Raw genomic sequence first — 20,587 nt, forward strand, 5'->3', positions numbered from 1 at the left:
GTAAATTCATTATGAAGTCATCAATAAAGTTACTCATCGTCATCTGTATTCACTATAGATGGTGAGAACGAAGAAGTCTGTATTAATGATGAGTGAAAAGAAGATAAATTATCATCCATATCACTTTGTATTTTTTGATTATTTGAAGGTATTTGGAAAGTAACATGAGAGTTATTGTGTGAACAATTATTACTTAAAATATTGTCATTCATAATGCGTTCAATTAGATTGAATTCACCCAAAAGCATATCTCTTCTAAACTGCAACCTAATATTTGGAACATTAGACTTATGTATATCATTTAAATAGACTGGATCAAATTTACATATTATTTCATGCGGTGCATAGTTAAGATAATTTGGTTTTTTTACTCCAATCCAACTTGCCTTTTCTGTAGAGCTAAATCCTGATTGTAATACTGAATTCCTTGCAACTTCACATAAGTCAATGCTACTAAACTTCCAAATATGTGCTGCAATTGAGTATTCTTCTAAAAGTGGCTCATCAGTAAAATGAAATATTAAAGGATCATCAGTAGATAATGAAACATTAAGTCCAACATAAAAAAATTTTGGAAATGGATTTTTTGTAATTTCTAGAAATAATGCATTATTAGATACTGGTGAAATAGCAATCCCAATTTGTTTAAGATAATACAAATATTGTAAAACTGGGCTCTTCTTGAGTAATATTCCGTGATTAATAGCATCAGCTAATATATACATAGTAGCTAAATGAGATATATTACCAGCTTCTCCACAATGAGGCCTGTATTTCATAGGCTTTAAACCACGACTATACATAAGCTGATTTATCACGTTTATATTGCTATACATATAAAATCCCCAGTAAGCATATGGAGGATTCTCTCCATTGTTCCAAAATTCTGGATCATTTAAATCCCCATCAACCATTGTATATTTACTTTGCACACTTTCATCATCAACAGAATCCCAACCAACGATATTTTTAAGTAATAAGTATATCAATGGATACTTTTTTGGAGTTTCTAGTGCCTTAATTAATGGTAAAAAAATATTATTCAGCATTTCAGCAAAATTAGATACTTTACCTTCTGCATAAAAAACATGATACAATCTAGGTACCTGTATTAGCCACTTTACTTGACTACAGTATAACCTATTTTTATATAGCCACTCAGACAACTTCTGCCATTCGTTCATATCTTTACCATATATACTTATTCTCCATTCTGCAAATTGACATTTGGTCTCTTTTAAATCTTGCATAACTTCTTGGGTCAGTTCTCCCAAGTATCTCCCATTAATCATGTTATCATACTTCAAAAATATTTCTCGAAATATATTGGAACCAAAAGGATTATATTTTTCTTTGAATCTATCGAAACGCTGGAAACAGTGTCCAATAGATTGCATATTTAAATTATCTATAGATGCCTCCATTTTACCAATACCAACGACTTGCTCAAATATCTCTCTCAATGTCTTTTTACCACAGCTATTTTCATCATAAGTTACATATTCATCTCCATCACGATCGAAACATTTTCTTATAAATTTAAGGAGATGTTTTTGACTCATACAAGCCGAATGGTGTACATGCGTATCTACTTTGTATATATTGTGAAAACCTGTACGCATATTATTTCTACCTTCTTCTAGCTCAGTCTTTCCATTAAACATTGTATAAAGCTGATAACTTTGTGCTAAGTATTTTAATCTATGATATGTATAGCTTTTAACTATAGGATTTTGAACTAATGTCATAACTTTCCTCATGCATTCCAAAAATTTATTCACTGATTTACATTTGGTTTCACAAACTGGTTTTGATATTTCTGTTAGAATTGTATTATTTATTAATTTAATTGGTAATTTATTATCGAATATGCTCGTATTTATTTTTTGAATTAACCTGTTAGGTGATGTATCTTGTGAGTTAGAAGTACATTTATAAGATATAAGTCTATCTGAAAGACAAAGAGTTCTCTCTTTGTACTTCCATTGTTTACAATTTTTAATTTTATTCTGCACCATTATTTTCTTGTAACACTTTACAGTCTTTTCAGTGCAAACAGCACTGTCGCTATTTGTATTAAGCCAATTATATTCCACACTATTGGAACTTTTATTATATTCGGATTTTCTGATCTTCTTAATCATCCCAGGGTTATATAACAAATTCCTATCAGTAATCCACTTTATACAAAATATACCCTTTATCATTTCATACTTGATATCTATAGAATCAGGAGTATTTTCTAGTAATAAGTCATAGTTATTATAATAAATCTGATTTTCATCTTCACCTATATCTTTTTTATTTAAAAAGTTAAAATTGTCACCAGTATTTTCATCTTGTACACTAGGCCACTGTATAACCCATTCATCTCTAATTTTCAAAACTTCACTGATAAGTTCTACTGCTAATTTCATTTCCTCATCAGATCCGATAGTATGCAAGAAGTCTTCATTAGGAATAAATCTAATATAATTTACTGAATTTTGGTCATTTTTAGTGTTACTATCCTGACTTAAATAGTTTTCACTACTACTAATGCAAATATTTTCTGCATCCCCACGAATTTCAGAAATCTGATCTATATGCAATCTTCTACATGGAGTAGTCTTATTATTAAGATTCCCTATATATGAAACATTTACATCTTCTTCTGCAAAAAAACCATTTCTTTGTAATGTACTCCAAGTAAGCTCCTGAGATGGTGGTATAACCTGTGAAATTATGATGTTCTCTTTTGATTTAGATGATAAATTTTCCAAACTTAGTGTCATTCCAATCTAAACTTAATTTTCTATTTATTTCTCTAGTTATTCAGGTTAAAATACAGTTTTTGTCATATTTAAATAATACTATTAGAGCGATTCTTAAAATTTGAGATGTTTGCGGCAATTATTCAAAGATTGTCAGATAAAATAACATGCAAAAATAACATGTCATTGCTGTTACTATAAATAAATTATGTGGATTAGAAAGTGTAAAAATATGCAAAAATTGTTTTCTTGATGCATACAATAGTAACTTTAATACTTTTATATTAGATTGATATTATATTGACATTTCTTCTATAACTATCAAAGCTTCTGAACTTTTTGCTTATAATTTTATATTCAAAATATAAAAATCAATATACTTTTGCAATAATTAATCCTATTTTAGGATATTTCACATATATAAACTTCAAATATTAAGTAATTACACTTAAATTTAAAAAAATGTTGGCTGTATAATAAATACTTTTACAATTTTAAGTATAAAGACTAATGAATTATAACATTTAATTGTAACCCCTTGTTAAATAACTATACTTTAATAATTTAGTACTTAGTTTAATTTAATCTTTTGTTGAATATTTTAACTTTAAATATAGATTTTGATGCTTTTTTAGAGAAACAATATTAGGATCAAGTAAAGATTGAATTTTAATATAGAATCTTTATATCTTCTGAAATCTAAAATTCAACCAAGAGAATTGATATATATTTATTATATGAAATTGACTTATTATTTATTTACTGAATAGTCAAATTCAAGATATGTGAATCTATACTGATTAGTCATATTGTAAAATATTACTCGAATTTTAAGTCTTCATAGTACAATAAAATCCGAGTAGTTAAAAGGGTGCCAGCATTTTTAATTTTGGAACTTTTATATTTACGCAGTAACATCTTCAGTTTATATCAAATATATATATCTTTGTATATATATCAAGGTTCAATCAATGTAAATAAATCTATATTCTCAAATGGGGATGGAGAAGTGAACTGAAAATTAAATTCAAAGTTATCCTCTTTTTGAAATAATAATCTGGGATCACTAGATGATACAAGTGGCTCCGTTAACTTTAATTCATCATAAAAGTCATGTTTGTTAAAAAATACCAGTGATGTATATTTTAAATCATTTCCAATTATATCATGGTAATTGTTAATATCCACATTAATTGGTTCATTTAAAGTAGTATTAGAGTATGTCTCATTTTTAATTACTAAATCAGTGTCTAAATATACTGGATGAATTAAAGTATTTTGATCATTAGTTTCTGAATTTTTAGAGGAATTGGAGTAGCTAATTTCGTAGTTATGGCTGTTGCTAGTGAAAGTATGTTCATTATTGACATTATGATTGGTGTTGCTTAATGAAAGGCTCTGTAATAGTACTGTAGGTTGTGTAATGTATGTTGATACTGCTTCTCTATATGCATTTGTTACAATTTCTGGTGATGCTTGAGGTCCAATTTTCTTAACCCAGTGACTAAGTGATTTTAGTGCATCTATTCCTCTTTTACTAGTGCCTTTATATACTGACATCAATTTCTTACATAAATGACCCTCATCTTGAAATAAACTCTTCTCACTTTTATTCATTTTATTCATAGTAGTATACTTACCTTTTAATTCAGTCTGAGATTGAAATATACAAGCTTGTTTCAAGGCCTTCTTAACACCTCCATATATTGCTGGATTGAAAGATTTAGTATTTATTTGACTAAATTCTCCAGAACGTCTATATGAAACAATAAATACTCGTCTACTTGGTACCCAAATAATTCTCTTTGGAAATGGTTTTAAACGATTAGCTTGCTCAGTGAAGCTTGCAATACTATCTTTATCACTATCTCCTGAAAAATTGCTATCCATGTTTTTTTTATATTTCTGTGCCTTTGCATTAGCTTCACGCTGTTTTCTAAGCCATTTAACTGCTAAATTGAAGGCTTCGAGTACCCCCCTACTTTTAACTGAGAACCATGCTCTCTTCTTATTATACATTATCTGGAAACCAAATCTTCTTGAGCAAAATTTAATATTAGACGAATAAGGAGGTACTAATAAGATTTCAGCCTGTCGAATAATCTCATGCTCATCCATAATCATGGAATCCAATTTTTCATTGGATTTCACATATATTTCATCCGTAAATTTAACTGGAGAAAAAGATATAGAATTTTTAAATGACTCCGCAGAAAGACTATTAAAACTTTGAATACCACTTTGTACATAATTTTCCAATGTTCCGTCATAACCCAGGTAACTATTTAAATTAGATTTATTCGTTATAACTTCGCCTGTTTCAAAATACTTTGGTTTCTTATTCTTCTTTAAATAGAAATCATGTGACATATCTACCAAGTTATCACTGTTTTCACAAATTAAGACTTTTTCCTGCTCATATTTGAGTTTTATTGAGCAAATTGCAAAATAGCTTTTGATTAGGCTATAGTAGTCTTCAAATAATGGATATACTGATATATACTCCTGGTTTTGAAAATTCTTAGCAGATTCTGTATTATAGTTTAAACTTTGCAGGTATTTACCTGAACTATAACTCTCATAATTATCAGATGCAAAATACTTAGAGCTATAAGCAAAGTAATATCTCCAACTTCGAGATCTCGTATGCCACTTTATACCATAAGGATATGGCATTAGTAGATTAACTTGGTGCTCAATCTCTAATGGTATTGGAATCCTGATTATATAGTCAGAATTTTGCTGTTTTAGTATCCATTTATCAAAAAAAAAGTACAAGAATACCGGTTTAGATAGGTGACACTTATAACTGGACTTATCACTAAATTCTTCGTCTAACATCTGAAATTCGCTTATTAGATCTTGACTACACTCTTCATTTGAAATATAGCTTTGAACAAGTAATGCATCAATAGATAGATTCTCATTAGAAAGTGGTCTAAGAAATTTATCAGAATCCAAATGTTTATTCACCACCTTGGGGTTATTATATTTGTTACAATTTATATCTGAATCTTTAAAATTAGTCAATATTTCATCCTCATAACAATCAATTTTGTTTTCTTTAATCTCCTGCATATTATTAACAAACTCAGCTTTGGGTTCAGTACTAATATTGTAAATGGAAAGTAGCTTGTATAATTTTTTTTCATTACTTGTACTCTTCCACTGATCAAGCCATTTTATTTGGCTATTTGAGAGTCCATATCCTTTAAATTCATTATTATCTATTATAAAAACTAACGCATTTTTGTAAACCCATGATGCATATTTTTTACTCACACTTTCTATAATATCTCCACAAAAAGTACAGTTTGATCCATTTCTACAGTTAATTGTATAATGTATCCAATTTCTTATACCATGATCATTATAGAAAAAATTATTGCTTGTATCTGCTTGTTTTTTTATATTGTATCTGCTAATATTACCAGTATCCAAAATATCTGGTGATGTACCACCTGTATGTGTTTCACAGCTAACCGGTGATTCAATATATGAATAATGATTAATTGATTGTTGATAATTAACTTTATTTTTGATTCGAGCCCTCATTAATTGATCACCAAAAGTTGCCATTATTAAGTCCATATTATTCTCTACTGATAGTACTAATTCATCTCCTGGGTATATACAAATATTTGGTAAAGAAGTAATATAAAATTTATTATCTATGACTTCTAGCTGGCAATTACTATCACTACTGTCTTTCCATGTTCTTTGTACAAAACTTAATATTCCAGTACTATCACGAGTGTCTATCATTAAGTTGCTATTCCTTGATCTCCAAACCCAATGTAATGAACTATTTAACTCGGTAAAACAGTATTTTAGGTTATTTTGGATCAATTTATCAGCTTTTATGGACTCACCAAATATTTCTCCAAAAACTATACGCTCATTAAATTTACTTTTCAAGGTTTTATTTCCAATATACCTAACTCCGTAGCGTAAATAATCTTGATTATCTATATTTCCATGTTCTTCATATAATCCTAAACATGGCTCGCACACTTTATCAGGCTTTAAAATAATTCTCCTGCCTGTAGATTTCCAGACTTCTTCAATTGACTTCTTTTCAACTAACATGGATACTAACAGCTTCTGTTGCTTATTCTTTATCTCATGAACAGATATTTCATTTAATTAAAAGCATTTCAAATCTTCAACTTCTCCTTTTAATTATAACAAAATAGATAATAACTCAATATTGTGGGTGTTACCAAATCTACGAATTCTTGTGGGATTGCGTCTAATACCGGTATCTTCATATGCATGCAATTATGCATGCATGTAATTTTTTTACTTGGTTTTTTCTATAATAGGTATCGAGCTTTAATATAAGTTTTGATTTTTATTAAAGTAAAAAAATAACCTAAATGAATAATTTAGACGAGCTATTTTTGTGTGGTATATTTGAATGTATATATACTGAGGATTATGGTGAGATAAAACACATATCACCATCATCATCGTTTTATGAGAGTTTAAGCTTAGATAAATTCCAAAAATATGTAAATCCTTACTATTTAGACATAACATTTGATGGGATAAAGAAGATTGAAAATCAATTCCATATTGTATTAAGATTTAATAATACATCAAATGTAATATCCATAAAACTACTGAAAATGTATATTCTACATGTTGGAATACCAGTCCAAATTAATCAGTTAGGCTGTTATTTGCTTAGTAAATCAAATATTTGGCAAAAAAATGAAAAAAGAGCTAGTCTTTCGGGGTCTTCAGTAAATCCAGAACCACTATATTATAGAAGTATAAGGATTGTTGTGAAACTCATGGGTGAAGATCAATTTGGAAAATCAAATGTAAATAATGATGAATTTAATAAAACTAGCTTTTACAATTTTAGAATATTAGTAGATTACAGTATTAGTTTGGATAATTTGAAGTTATACTTAAAGAAAAGACAAGCTTTTTCTAGTATAGCTATGCAGTCCAAAGAAAACTCGACTAAGGATGAAGATATTGAAGAGTTATCTGAATGTGATGATGATAATTATTCAACTGAAGATTCACCATTACCAACGATGGGCCATCGATAAATATAACTTATTTTTCATAAAACCTTAAAAAAGGTAAAGAAAAGACAAATAAATAAAGAGTTTGTAATCATTTGCAAATAATTGACACTTTTCCTATTACTCTATTAAAAAAAGTAATAATATTATTATTTACTCTAATTTTGATATTTATTATACATAATATTCATCATACATTCATAGAATTTCTACATATTTAGAACTAATATAAAAAAAATATAAATCATTTCATTTTATTGCAGTTATTTGTGAGTTATATAGTGCATATATTAAGTATATCTTTTGGAAAAAAAATTTAAATATCTATTATTAATTTGGATAGTGTCTTATTATATATACTACCTTAAATTTTACTTCATAATCTATAATTTAAAATGACTTTAAAATGTAATATTTTGACTTTGCAAATAGTGTAGCTTTCAGTCAATTGATATTACTTATTAAACAATTAATATCAAGATATTCTCGGACCAATATATTCAAATATGATTTATAGTAATATTCTAGATCATAAAAAGTTAATATATTCATTTTTTTCGTACCATACTCTCCATTATTTTATTCTTTATGTAGTAATTACTTTAAAAGTCTATTGCTTGCAATTTGTTGCCAAAATAACAATTTTTGCAGCCATTTTTGGTACCTCTAAATGGACTTTTTCATCATTTAAATCTTCTTTCTCTTTGTTATAAATAATTGCTTCCTTACTCTTTAAATTATTCAAATTACAAGAGTTATATTTAAGCAAATTCTCACTTTTCAACTTTGAATCCTCATCGCTAAAAAGCGGAATATCTTCTGCAATAGTATAATTCTCAAAATTCCTAGAAGTAGATGCTACTGATCCGGTAACAGTGGATGAGCTTTGATTTACTTTTGATTGATCGTAAATTTGATTTCTAAATATAACTTGTTGATAACTAATATCCCCTCTCACTTTATTATTATCTAAAAACCATTTAAAATAAAAATAGATTATTTTGAAAAATGAAACTATATACTGTATTCTTAGTAGTCCAACTGAAAATATGACTACAGATAAACTCAATAATGTTCTACTAATTGTTATATTGTCGCTTCTTATACATATTTCAAGTACCATTTGTAATGTTTTCATTGAAACTAATCCAAATATTCCATATGCTTCAGTTGTATTAATTTTACACCTTTGATAAAATCCAATAATAGCAATTGTTGAAAAAATAATTACCGTTGTTTCCTTGATATCTAAGTCAAATGTACTACTTATAGCTGAAAATAAATTATTGGTATTCGTTCCTATGTTGTCATTGTTTTGTAATAATATTCCAAATAAAATGAAGCATGGGAAAACTATAAGTACCTGTCCAAACGTCATAAATAAATGAATATAGGCATGACATAACTTTCTACTCAAATCCACTGACTTAATTTCATTGGTTAATCTTACATTATCATTGTAGAACTGCAAAATTTCTTTATATATTTTATTGCATATTAAGTGAAATAAAATGTCGTGTATTACAGGTATAATTAGTAGAGGTATCATGCTCAAATATGTTGATTTAGATAATTTATTCTCTAATAATATTTCCAATATAGCATGTATAGGTGTCAACATAAAAGTTGCTAAAAAGCATAGTATTAATGAAGTAAATTGTTGAAATGACACAGGATTAACTAAGTAATTAGTTTTATAATCACTCCTCAAATTAAGAATCTCCATATTTATTTTGTCTAACATATTGTATTCTTCATTAGGTTGTTTCAATTCGTTTGTAATATTTTGATTAGATATTTTCGTATCTTCTTTTCCTCTAAGCAAGAATACAATAATTAAAAGTATAAATAAAGTAGAAAGAGGTAAAAAAGGTTGGCATAAAGATATAAACTCCTTTTGAATTAATGATTCCATAAATACCTGTAAAATAAATGTAATACTAGAGATACTCATCCAAAAAATTAGAAGTTTAATTATCTTTGAATTATCGCAAAGTAGCCTTGAGTAAGAATATGAACCAACCAAATATACAGTAATTTCCGATTTCAAAAGGTAAATCTCCAATAATATGAAGGGTATAATAATTATAGATATGAATGACCTTAATAAAATTATATCCAACAGATTTTTATTAATAGATACAGTATCTGTATTCAATAAGGAAAGTCCAATACCAGCTAGTAGCATTATGTTATTTTCAATTATTGGTAAAATAACTTTTTTAGGATGAGGGGGAAATATTATATGTTGCTTAAATTGATACTCAGACATTCTTAAAGAATTTTTGTGTTTGAAACATTTTAGATCACTTTTTCTCTCTTCATTATAATTCTTTCTCTTATCAAATGTAAATAGTCTTTTTGCTTCCAGTTGCATCTTCTGTAGTACAACTGGTCTTCTGACATAGTCATGCTCCATTATAATTTGTTAATTATAAATAGTAGAAACTTCACAAAAAAATAAATTAATCAGTGTCGAATTTGAATTTCAAATTTTATGCACACAAGCTTGTGTGCAAACAGGTTTAATAGCAACATATAATCAAAAGATTAAAAAATAAAGAGATTTTCTTACAATAAACTCACAATGTAATAAATATAACCATAATGATTCATTAATATCTAGATCATTTAAATAATTATCATTTTTTTCGATTCTCTTTTTTCTTGTAATTATTTCTTGGTTTGAAATGTTAACTCAATACCAACTGATATATGATCTGAGGCATATTCAGGATTTGGTAACACTTTGTAAGGTTGAAGATCATTTTCAATAACTGGAGATAAATATCTGTTTATTTCAATCATAGTACCTTCTATATCTTTGGATTTAACTAAGTATATATAGTCTAATTGACCAGAAAATTCACTAACTAAATGTGTAAATGGATAAATTAAACAAGGGTCCTGATCTTCTTTTATTTTACAATACGTATTTGAGACTCCTATAGTATGTTTTATCTTAACACAGTCTGTTTTATAAGTATTGAGATTAAAGAGATCAATACAAGTATATGGTACTTCAATATCAATTCCAAATGAAGACTCCAAATTATATATCTTAGATGAAGAAATATTATTTTCTACATTATTATATAGCATTGCATCATTCCAATCTAGATGCAAACAACTAATATGGCCATCAAGCAAAAGTCTTCTTGAACCAGAATTAGGAAGGGAATTAAAGTCACCAAGTAATAGTATATATACTATCTTTCCTGGATAATTCTGCTTAATTATTTCAAGATATTCCCTTACAAGATCCATTAATAATTTAATCTGTAATATTCTAACATGTCCACCATTAGGATGATAGAATAAATGAGTATTTATAACTAAATACATCGAACCATATACGCTTTCAGCTATAGTAAATTGATATACTGTTGAAATATTATAAAAAAGATTTGTGAAAAAGTGAGGCCACATAATACTTATTTTCTCTACTAAATCTGGATAATTTTCGATAAATTTGGAATTAAAATGAATGCAGTGTGAATTAATAATATTGAACTTGTCTTTTTTCATAAAAGTTGCAACTCCACCCTTTTCTTTGTCTCTTTCCGCTATACAACCATTATAATTATAGTAAGCAAGTATTGGTTGATAAAATTGCACAAATGTAGAAGATTGTACTTCTTGAAGACACAAAATATCTGCATCTAAATCTATCAGTTCTTGAATTATTAGACTTCTTCTATATTGAGACTGTAAGGCATATTGTGGACAACCGATATACATTTCAGTTAGTGCCTTAGGTGTCTGGGTATATATATCAGCTAAAATATTGAAGGAGACTAACCGAATTTGTTCATCTTCCTTCTGATTTGTTTCGTTAAAACCTCTAATAAAGTTCTTGATTCTTTTTTCACGCCAAATATTATGAATAGGTTCCAATATACTACCACAGTAGTATATATACTGTAACATTTTGTTTGAAAATAATTTATTAGTTATTCCTAAAATTAAGTTAAACCGTATATTAAAATCATACTTATTCCTCAAATCTTCTAGTATTTTCTGACTTAGAGTACATATAAAGCCAGTAGATATTATAATGGTATCTTTTGGTAATTCTGAAAGCAAATTATTATTTAACATTTCTTTATCTTTATCTGAAGACTCTTTAACATACCATTCATATATAAAGTCATCAATAGAGCCATTACATGTTACTGAGGGTACTATAGATGATCCCCATCTAATATCACTCTTAATTACTACATGTTCAATCATTGGAATGTTCGACAAAATTGGGTAAAATATTTCTTGAATATTAATATCTAAAAACTCAATATTTAAAGTGTAGGATACTTTTGGATTTAATAAATCGCTACAAACAAATTTATCATTATCACTAATTATTTTCCCATCAGGTTTGATAATCCTAAATATTACATTAAAATTAGAACATTGTGAGGGTAATTTAATAGATTTCGCTTTTCTATTATAAAGAGTTTTTATATGCCTTTGACAATTAATTGATAGTCTTCTTAGAAAAGAGGTAATCTTCTCATTAGGTTGTCTAATCATTGCAAATGATAGGACAGAATTGATACTTCGGTTAGATTCCCCAGTATTTTCATTAGAATATTTAATAAACTCTGGAGGTAATGAAATGATTAACTTGACTAATATGGATTTATCATTTTCTTTTTGAGATAATAATAGATACCCATTTTTATTTACTTTATTACTACACATTCTTGTTATTTATAATTCTTAATATTTTATTTTAATTTCCAAATTAGCTTACATTATATTAGAAATTATTTAGTAAATTTCTCAAAATATATCCTTTAGAAAATTTCTTTTTCCCGCGTAAAGCTACGCAATATTTTTTATTTTGGGAAATTTTAGAATAACAATTATATGTATATTTTCAGTAGGTTTGAAATATCGTTTTTTTGATGAATTAATATATACCTTAGTATTTTGAAATATAATAATCTTTTAAGCTAGGATTTCCATTGAAAGATGTTATTTCGATCTCAATCCTATTAAAATTTGTAAAAGTGTTTACTTAACTTCAGTAAGTCAGAGTAAAGAACTCAATTTCCTATATACCGGTATCTACATGCATGCAATTGTAAGGTAAATTTTCTTACTGCAAAAGTTACATTTATTTTTACATGGATAGGGCTAGGAAGTTTAAAGTGCAAAAGTTAATGTTTAACATACTGATTTAATATATAAATTATTGCCGTTATATACTTTCATTTTGTGTTATGGAATTTCGAACTTTGAATATAGAAAAATAGATTCCCTATAACTTAATAAAATGGAGATTGTAAATTACACTTTAAAAACTTTTTTTTAAGTCTTAAAAAAACTAATTAAGATATTAAATGAATAATTATCCTCAGAAAATACAGCAGTATGTAATAACTTACAAAATTTTACTGGAACAAGGTATAATGTAGTAACTTGAGAGATACCATCAAGATGAGATGAAACAAGAGTTTATTTATTGATAAGTTTTAGTGTAGTTATTTGATATGACAAAGAAATTGAATTTATTTAGGGAATTTTAATGAAAACAATATTGTTTTTTTAAAGTTATCTTATAAAGTACTACTATCCCAATCTTAATGGCGGTATGTCAAAACAGACATTTAGCTTCACCTAAAAACTAGCAGTATAGAAAATAAGGAAAAGGATGTCAAAAAAGGAGATTCCCAATATTATAGAATTTAAAGACGAAGTAGATGATATAGAAAATCTTGATAGTGGTAATGAAAGCATATATACTGATAATTTCAACTCTTACAAGGATCTCGATTCAAGATTATTAAATCAATTAGAAAATCTAGGATTTGTGAAAATGACTAGAACACAGAAGATAGTAATACCAAAGGTATTAACTGAGAAAGATATACTAATTAGAGCACCAACTGGTACAGGTAAAACCTTGTCATTTTTAGTACCTGCAATTCAATTATCACTACTAAGAGATAATAGCAACTCAATAAAACGGAGTGATGGAACCTACATATTAATAATAGCACCTACAAGAGAACTTTGTATACAGACCATGGAAACAGCTCAGAAATTAATGCAAAAAGTGCCATGGTGTGTAGTTGGGAGTATATGTGGTGGTGAAAAACGAAAAAGTGAAAAAGCTCGTTTAAGAAAAGGGATAACAATATTGGGTAGTACTCCTGGAAGACTTCTAGATCATATCGAATCAACTAGTTGTTTTAATACAGTAAATTTGAAGACTTTAATTTTAGATGAGGCTGACAGATTACTAGAAGAAGGCTTTGGATCTACTTTTAAAAGAATATATTTACATATAATGAACAATAATAGTAACTTTTCAGAATGCCAGCAGTTGAATACAAAGAAATCTAAGATTGATAATGAAATTAAAGATGATTCTTCAATGTTGTTAAATATTAAACATGATAAACTTAAAGAGTTTAATAATAATGAAGCTAACAAAAAAATATCTAGGCAAGTGATTTTAATATCTGCTACTTTATCTAAACCAGTAGAAGATTTAGCAAGGTATTGTTTAAAAAATGACCCTCAGTGGGTTATACTTGACCAGTACAGGGAAATTAAATATGAAAATCAATTGAATGAATACCCAAGTGATTCAAATCAAAGCAATAAAATATTCAATAGCAATGTAAAGGGAATATTTTCCGTTCCAATCAATTTAAGTCAAGAGTGTGTTATTATACAAGATAAATATCGAATACCAGCATTAATTTCTCTATTATTACTTAGAACAATTAAAAAACAGCGCATAGTTGTATTTGTATCAAGTACACAAGTAGTTGAGTACTATTATGCAATTTTGCAAAGTATACGTTGGCCCTCAGATATATTGATTAAAGGAGGACCTAAAATTAAGAAATTCATACAGATCCTTGAGAATTCAAAGATTGAAAATCAAAACAATGGGGTAAATTGTAAAAATAAATTTGGAAATCTTAAATATGTAGTAAATAAAGGGAGGCTATTTAATAAAAAAAGATGGAGAAAGAATGACACCAACATTAGTGATAATTCTAGTGATAACTCTAATGAATCATATAATGATTCGTTAAAATATACTGGTAGTTTAGATGATAATCTTAACTTAACATCTAAATCTAGAAATAAATGGCTAACTACAAACACCAGATTAAAGGAATTATATGAAAGTATGTTTGAAAGTTATATATTTCATAACTCAATCCATGATGATGAGTTTAATGATGAAAAAACAATACTAGATAGAGATAATTGTGCTTCGATTTATATGTTACATGGACATATGGTAAAGGAAGATCGTATTGGACAATTAAAGTCATTTGAAAATAACGAAAAAAGTAGCATATTAATTACCTCTGATGTTGCAAGTCGTGGATTAAATTTTCCTAAAATTGATTTAGTTATTCAATTTGACCCACCACAAAGTATAGAAGAATATGTACATAGAATTGGTAGAACTGCACGCATGGGAGAAAAAGGCACTGGGATAATATTTTTACGACCATCCGAAAAGGAATATATAGATATTTTGAAGACATATGGAATATTAAGGGATAATAAGGATATAATTATACTAAGCAATACGACTATATGGGAGGGTTTCATTGTATCAAATAGAAATAGTGGGAAGATTGATGATATTCCTGGGTTTTACTATTCCATTATAAATAAAATTTTAACTTTGGACCCATACGATACTCATTGCGAGTTATTAAATAAGGCTAGAAGAGCATATATGGCATTTATAAGATCCTATTGTAGTTATGATAATGAACTATCAAAAGTATTTTGCATTAAGAAATTACACCTGGGTCATGTTGCTTCTTCCTTTGGAATAAATGAACATCCTAATAAAATAATTAATCATATAAAGCTATTAGATGGAGTTAGTATATCAAGGAATAATAAATCTAAATTGATGTTGACAAAAAGTAAGGAAAAGAGAAATGAAATTCAATTAAACTCTGAGATCTCAAATGACTCTACTTATAAAGAAAAAGTTTCTTTAGAAGATGTTAGTAATGTCAAATTAAGCCATAAAAGTAGAATTAACAAACCTAAAATAAATAGGAGTAATTTAGAGGAGAAATATAATAAAAAGATTAAAGGAAAGCCAACTAGGGATTCCACCTTGAAGGAAACTAACAAGGTAGAAACAGAGAGAGAACCCAGGGTAAACCCAGATCATTTGGTTACAATTGATAAAATACTATCAATTATGAGAAGTAGGAATGAGATATATAATCTTAATATGAATACTTAATATGTTGGGAATTAAACTAGATAAGCTAGTACTCAACAGACCTCAATTATATATGCTATTGAATAAGGATATTACTTTCAAAGTATCTGATTTAAAGCATGAATAATATTAATTCTATAATCCAGCTGATCTTCTTTATTCCTAATAGCTATTTTTCTAATTGTTGATCAATCTTCGGTTCAATATATCGTATTTCATTATGTGACTGGGTTCCTTACTATTTCTTTTCATCGAGACTAGTATGCTACACCATATACAACAACTACACAATGTAGATTCTTGTTATCCCAACGATGGGTCACACTGCCATCATTTGCTTGATCCCAATAGCAAGTTGTGAATAGATGGAAACCTGCCGGGCTTCTCTGTAGTACCATTACACTAACAATATATTTGAACTTTTCACTCAATTTACGTAGATTATCTAGACAATTGCTAGTTATTGAATCAACCCATGTAGTAACATCTGAAAAATGAATTTCAAGGAAAGTTAGTTATTTGTCACCTAGTATTTTTATAAACAGGTTTTATTTTCTTAAGGAGTGTATATTGCGCTAATTAAGCAAAAAGGAAATCTTACCTGATGCACTGTACTCAGTAGATTGATCTAGTACCGAATTTATTGAATTTACAATACAATCCTGGACATTATCACGAATAGATGAAAATGACGTTACAGATGGAGTGCCAATGTTTGAAGATGCAATATCTAACTCTGCACCAGTATTAGGAGTTGCTGATTGTACTGCTTGATCCCCTGCTGTTGTAGGATTAACACTAGACATTTCAGTAATATTTTTTAAGTTTTGGCCAAATTAATACTTAAAGAGTATATATTGAAAAATCTATAATCGTCACACTAGTATCCTACAATAATTTAACCCACAGTTACTAACCAAATATCTAGCGCCTTAAATATACTTTGTACGATACGTTAATTAATTTTGAGTAGCGCCACTGATATTTAGCTGACTAATCATCCAATTACGAAGAGCTTATTAACAAATCTATGCACCTATAATTATTAAATTAAATATCAACTCAATTATTCCCCAAAAAAGGATTACTGCTACCAATATTATTAGATGGTAATGAGGTTGATAACTGACTTGTAGAACTCCTATATGCCAAAGTGTCTATTCTCTTAACTATATCATTAAATTGATCACTATATTCTTGTGGAGATTTACCGTTTTTTTTTGGATAATCTTGATACCCTGATAGTATATTAAGATTTTTACTGTCATTGATTGATATACACTGATTTTTAGCTTCCTCTCTTAATGTATCTACTTCTTTCTTGTGAGTTATTATAAATTCATCCAGCAACATCTTCTTCTCATCCTCGAACATCAACTCTTTTCTCTTCATTTCTAGTTGTAGTTGATCAATTATATTTTTGTAATGTTCCTTTAGTTCCGTTATTTGTTCCTCATATTTTAATTGCGTACTTAATAATTCACGATCCTTATTGTTTTCTACATCTATCAGTACATGTTCAAATTTCAATTTCATTGCCTTTATTGAATGATCTTTTTCTTTAATATTATCAGACATAACTTGTTTATATTTCTGTTGCATTAAACTTAATTCTAGTAGATGATCGGATTTCAACATTTCTATCTTCCTCTTGTTTTCTTGCATTAGTTCATTGATTTGTTTGTCATGTGCTTCATATATATTTTCTTTCTCTTTAATAAAATATTCATTCATCTTATCAATATACTCTTTATGGCTCATTACCATCATTTTTATTTCCATTTCATGATCTTTTTGCTTCTCAAGTAATCTTTCTATATATTCATTTCTAGTACGATCATGAAGACCATTGTATTCTTGAGTTATTTTCATTATTCCCTCACAATAATTTTGAGCATCCTTATACCTTCCATTCCGTACTAGACATAGTTCATATGCTGAATCCACTGTAGATAATGGCCCATTTAATATATATTCTTTATCTAAATTTACTTGAAATTCTTCACTACATATATCATTGTTTTGACCAATTTCCCCTTCTGATATACTAAATTTTTCAGCAATCATTAAATTAACTACTTTACTTACTTTATTAAGTTTTAAGGATTGATTTCTAGCTGGTAAATCATTATCTCGTATTACCATTTCTAAATTAATTTCATTTGTTAACTTTTCATTGTTAGATTTATTACTTCCCTTTAAGTTTTTTATTTCTCCAATATACTGATGTTCCTTAATAGCTCTAGATTTTTCTAATATCCTAATTGCATGAGATAGTTTTATATTGTCTTGTTGAATAACATTGTACGATTTTCGCAATTTGTTTATATATTTTTTTTCATTATTTTTCTCATTTACAAGTAAAAGGCAATACCCTAAAATGGCTTTCAGTTTGTTTACACTTTGTAAACTAAACTTTATGATATTTATACTGGGAGCATCTTCATATAACAAAAGTTTATTACTTGTATTAGATTGAGTAGCTTTAGCCAAGCCACCTGTTCTGATTTCACTAGTTGCACTAATCACAGAAGTTTTTGATATTATCTTATCATATGTAATCAACCACTTCTTAATATCATCAGCTACTACTTTAAAATCATATTCATATCCCATGTTTATTATATTTGTCTTCTCTTGATTCTTAGAAATCTTGTCTAATATACTGATAACACTCTCTATATTTTTATTAATTTTTTTATTATATAGTAGCACTTTTTTTTCAGTCTGCAAATTAGATTCTAGTGATGGTATTGTAACATCATCCAAATTTTCAACCGTCAATACTCCACCCGATATTTCAGATTCTGACATAGATTCCATTTCGCCATCACTATTGAAAAATTCATCTGAATGACATACTTCAGGTTTTAATCTTCTTGTATCAGTTGTAAGAGCCATCTCCTTAGCAAATTTAAGCTCTCGACGCTTCATATTTGCCAATTCTGTTTTAATTATTGCTTTTGCATTATCCGATTTCAAACATTTATCCTCATACTTATTGAATAGACAATTTGATATAGGATGTGGAGTAACATCTAGTTTTTCAGAACCACTGTTAGATCTATCAAACTCATATTCAGCACATTCATCCACTTGCTTTCTTCTTTGATTAGAGTAAGATATGTGCATTATAAAAAGACCAGTTCTTATATAGTCAAATCAGAATTATTTATAATTTCGATTCATTTTTATTTGTTTTTATTCACTTTTCTTAGAAAAGTTATTCAATCTTAGAACCTTGGTAAATTAACTGCCCACATGACAAGTGCGCTGCAACAATGTCAAAGTCTCCACCAAACACCTTACATATTCAGAAAACTTTTAAAGAGTATAGTAAGAAAATATTATTTATTTATTATATTTTTATACACCTATTAAGATCAAGATCCCTCTTACTTTAATTTATGTAATGTTTACATATCACTAACTTATAGAAGTACTTCAGTCTACTGGGCTATAAATTTAGTATTCGTCCTGCTTTCTTTTCGTAAACCAGTGAATTTTTACTTTCTTTATTAGTTGGATATACAAGTATCTCACTAAATATTACTCTTATTTTGAGAATATGATAAATTTTATATTATTTACAATATTACATACCTATATTTACATGTATTAATTACATGCATTAATTACATGCATACTACTTGCATTTCCCATGTGGATCTAACTAAATTTTTTACTTTTTTTTTTAAAGCTAATAAATACTAGGCTAAGTAAATCAAAGTAACAAACTCTAAGAAACAGATAATAACATTGGATATGTTAGAACCAATAATAGTTAGACAACCAGATGGTGACTCTAAAATAGGTAAGTAATGGAGATGGGTAAATATCTAGAGTAGTATTACTTACTCCTACAACTAAATTATAAATATTACATTTAAATTGACAAAAAAGTTACACTACTTTATTTTTAGGTATTCCACCTGAATTGGACTTACTTCTAGCATATTCTATAAGTCGAAATCCTATAGTGGAAATGTGGAATATAAGTACTGTAACTATAGAACAACTTAGATGGATATATTTCAAACATGAAATTTATTTTTATATTTTCTTTGTGTTAAGTCTACTATTTGAATCAATCTTCATACCTCCTGCTGTGAGTGTGCTTGCCAGTATATTCAAATATGGAATAGTAAGTGAACTATTTATAGTTAGTATGCTAGTTATACAAGTTATCTTCAGATTATTTACTATTTAATTTGAATTGTAGATTGAGAATCATTTCCCAATATTGGCTGGAATTATCTTTAATATTACATTTACGTGTATTCTTACAACATTATCTATAATAAATATATTTAAACGTTCACCATTGGTAAGTGATGATATTTTTAAGGGTTAACAAAATAATTGTTTCATATTTTAATATTCTGACTTAGATATGGAAATTATTTACATATATTACAGCTTTATGGCTTTTATGGCAATTAATATCACCTATTATACAAGGACGCTATTATATAATAGTTATTTCCACAAGAGTGGTATCTGCCATATTAGCAAAATTTCTATCAAAAGCACTAAGCAAAATGCTTTCATTGTGAAGTATTAGA

General features: G+C 27.7%; 9 protein-coding genes across 9 annotated transcripts; 3 read left to right on the forward strand and 6 right to left on the reverse strand.

Moving 5' to 3' along the window:
- Nucleotides 1-29: 29 nt before the first annotated feature.
- Nucleotides 30-2,774, reverse strand: cand_027680 (adenosine monophosphate deaminase; the record flags this gene model as incomplete). The annotated part of the gene is made up of 1 exon (XM_067212996.1): nucleotides 30-2,774. The coding sequence occupies one exon, from the start codon at nucleotides 2,772-2,774 to the stop codon at nucleotides 30-32; it is 2,745 nt and encodes a 914-aa protein (XP_067068593.1).
- A 936-nt stretch (nucleotides 2,775-3,710) lies between these two features.
- Nucleotides 3,711-6,842, reverse strand: cand_027690 (uncharacterized protein; the record flags this gene model as incomplete). The annotated part of the gene is made up of 1 exon (XM_067212997.1): nucleotides 3,711-6,842. The coding sequence occupies one exon, from the start codon at nucleotides 6,840-6,842 to the stop codon at nucleotides 3,711-3,713; it is 3,132 nt and encodes a 1,043-aa protein (XP_067068594.1).
- A 290-nt stretch (nucleotides 6,843-7,132) lies between these two features.
- cand_027700 (uncharacterized protein) lies at nucleotides 7,133-7,819 on the forward strand (the record flags this gene model as incomplete). Its single annotated transcript, XM_067212998.1, has 1 exon — nucleotides 7,133-7,819. The coding sequence occupies one exon, from the start codon at nucleotides 7,133-7,135 to the stop codon at nucleotides 7,817-7,819; it is 687 nt and encodes a 228-aa protein (XP_067068595.1).
- A 586-nt stretch (nucleotides 7,820-8,405) lies between these two features.
- Nucleotides 8,406-10,214, reverse strand: cand_027710 (uncharacterized protein; the record flags this gene model as incomplete). Its single annotated transcript, XM_067212999.1, has 1 exon — nucleotides 8,406-10,214. The coding sequence occupies one exon, from the start codon at nucleotides 10,212-10,214 to the stop codon at nucleotides 8,406-8,408; it is 1,809 nt and encodes a 602-aa protein (XP_067068596.1).
- Nucleotides 10,215-10,468: 254 nt separating this feature from the next.
- cand_027720 (endonuclease exonuclease phosphatase family protein) lies at nucleotides 10,469-12,499 on the reverse strand (the record flags this gene model as incomplete). Its single annotated transcript, XM_067213000.1, has 1 exon — nucleotides 10,469-12,499. One exon carries the CDS (start codon nucleotides 12,497-12,499, stop codon nucleotides 10,469-10,471), a length of 2,031 nt encoding a protein of 676 aa, XP_067068597.1.
- Nucleotides 12,500-13,454: 955 nt separating this feature from the next.
- On the forward strand, nucleotides 13,455-16,043 carry cand_027730 (DEAD DEAH box helicase family protein; the record flags this gene model as incomplete). The annotated part of the gene is made up of 1 exon (XM_067213001.1): nucleotides 13,455-16,043. One exon carries the CDS (start codon nucleotides 13,455-13,457, stop codon nucleotides 16,041-16,043), a length of 2,589 nt encoding a protein of 862 aa, XP_067068598.1.
- Nucleotides 16,044-16,279: 236 nt separating this feature from the next.
- On the reverse strand, nucleotides 16,280-16,828 carry cand_027740 (TCTEX-1 family protein; the record flags this gene model as incomplete). The annotated part of the gene is made up of 2 exons (XM_067213002.1): nucleotides 16,280-16,509; nucleotides 16,624-16,828. The coding sequence occupies 2 exons, from the start codon at nucleotides 16,826-16,828 to the stop codon at nucleotides 16,280-16,282; spliced, it is 435 nt and encodes a 144-aa protein (XP_067068599.1).
- A 256-nt stretch (nucleotides 16,829-17,084) lies between these two features.
- Nucleotides 17,085-19,154, reverse strand: cand_027750 (uncharacterized protein; the record flags this gene model as incomplete). The annotated part of the gene is made up of 1 exon (XM_067213003.1): nucleotides 17,085-19,154. The coding sequence occupies one exon, from the start codon at nucleotides 19,152-19,154 to the stop codon at nucleotides 17,085-17,087; it is 2,070 nt and encodes a 689-aa protein (XP_067068600.1).
- A 633-nt stretch (nucleotides 19,155-19,787) lies between these two features.
- On the forward strand, nucleotides 19,788-20,578 carry cand_027760 (uncharacterized protein; the record flags this gene model as incomplete). The annotated part of the gene is made up of 4 exons (XM_067213004.1): nucleotides 19,788-19,836; nucleotides 19,946-20,166; nucleotides 20,245-20,349; nucleotides 20,414-20,578. The coding sequence occupies 4 exons, from the start codon at nucleotides 19,788-19,790 to the stop codon at nucleotides 20,576-20,578; spliced, it is 540 nt and encodes a 179-aa protein (XP_067068601.1).
- Between the last annotated feature and the right edge of the window lie 9 nt (nucleotides 20,579-20,587).

Source organism: Cryptosporidium andersoni (genome assembly GCF_001865355.1).
Source record: "Cryptosporidium andersoni isolate 30847 chromosome Unknown contig_48, whole genome shotgun sequence".
Lineage (NCBI taxonomy): Eukaryota > Apicomplexa > Conoidasida > Eucoccidiorida > Cryptosporidiidae > Cryptosporidium > Cryptosporidium andersoni.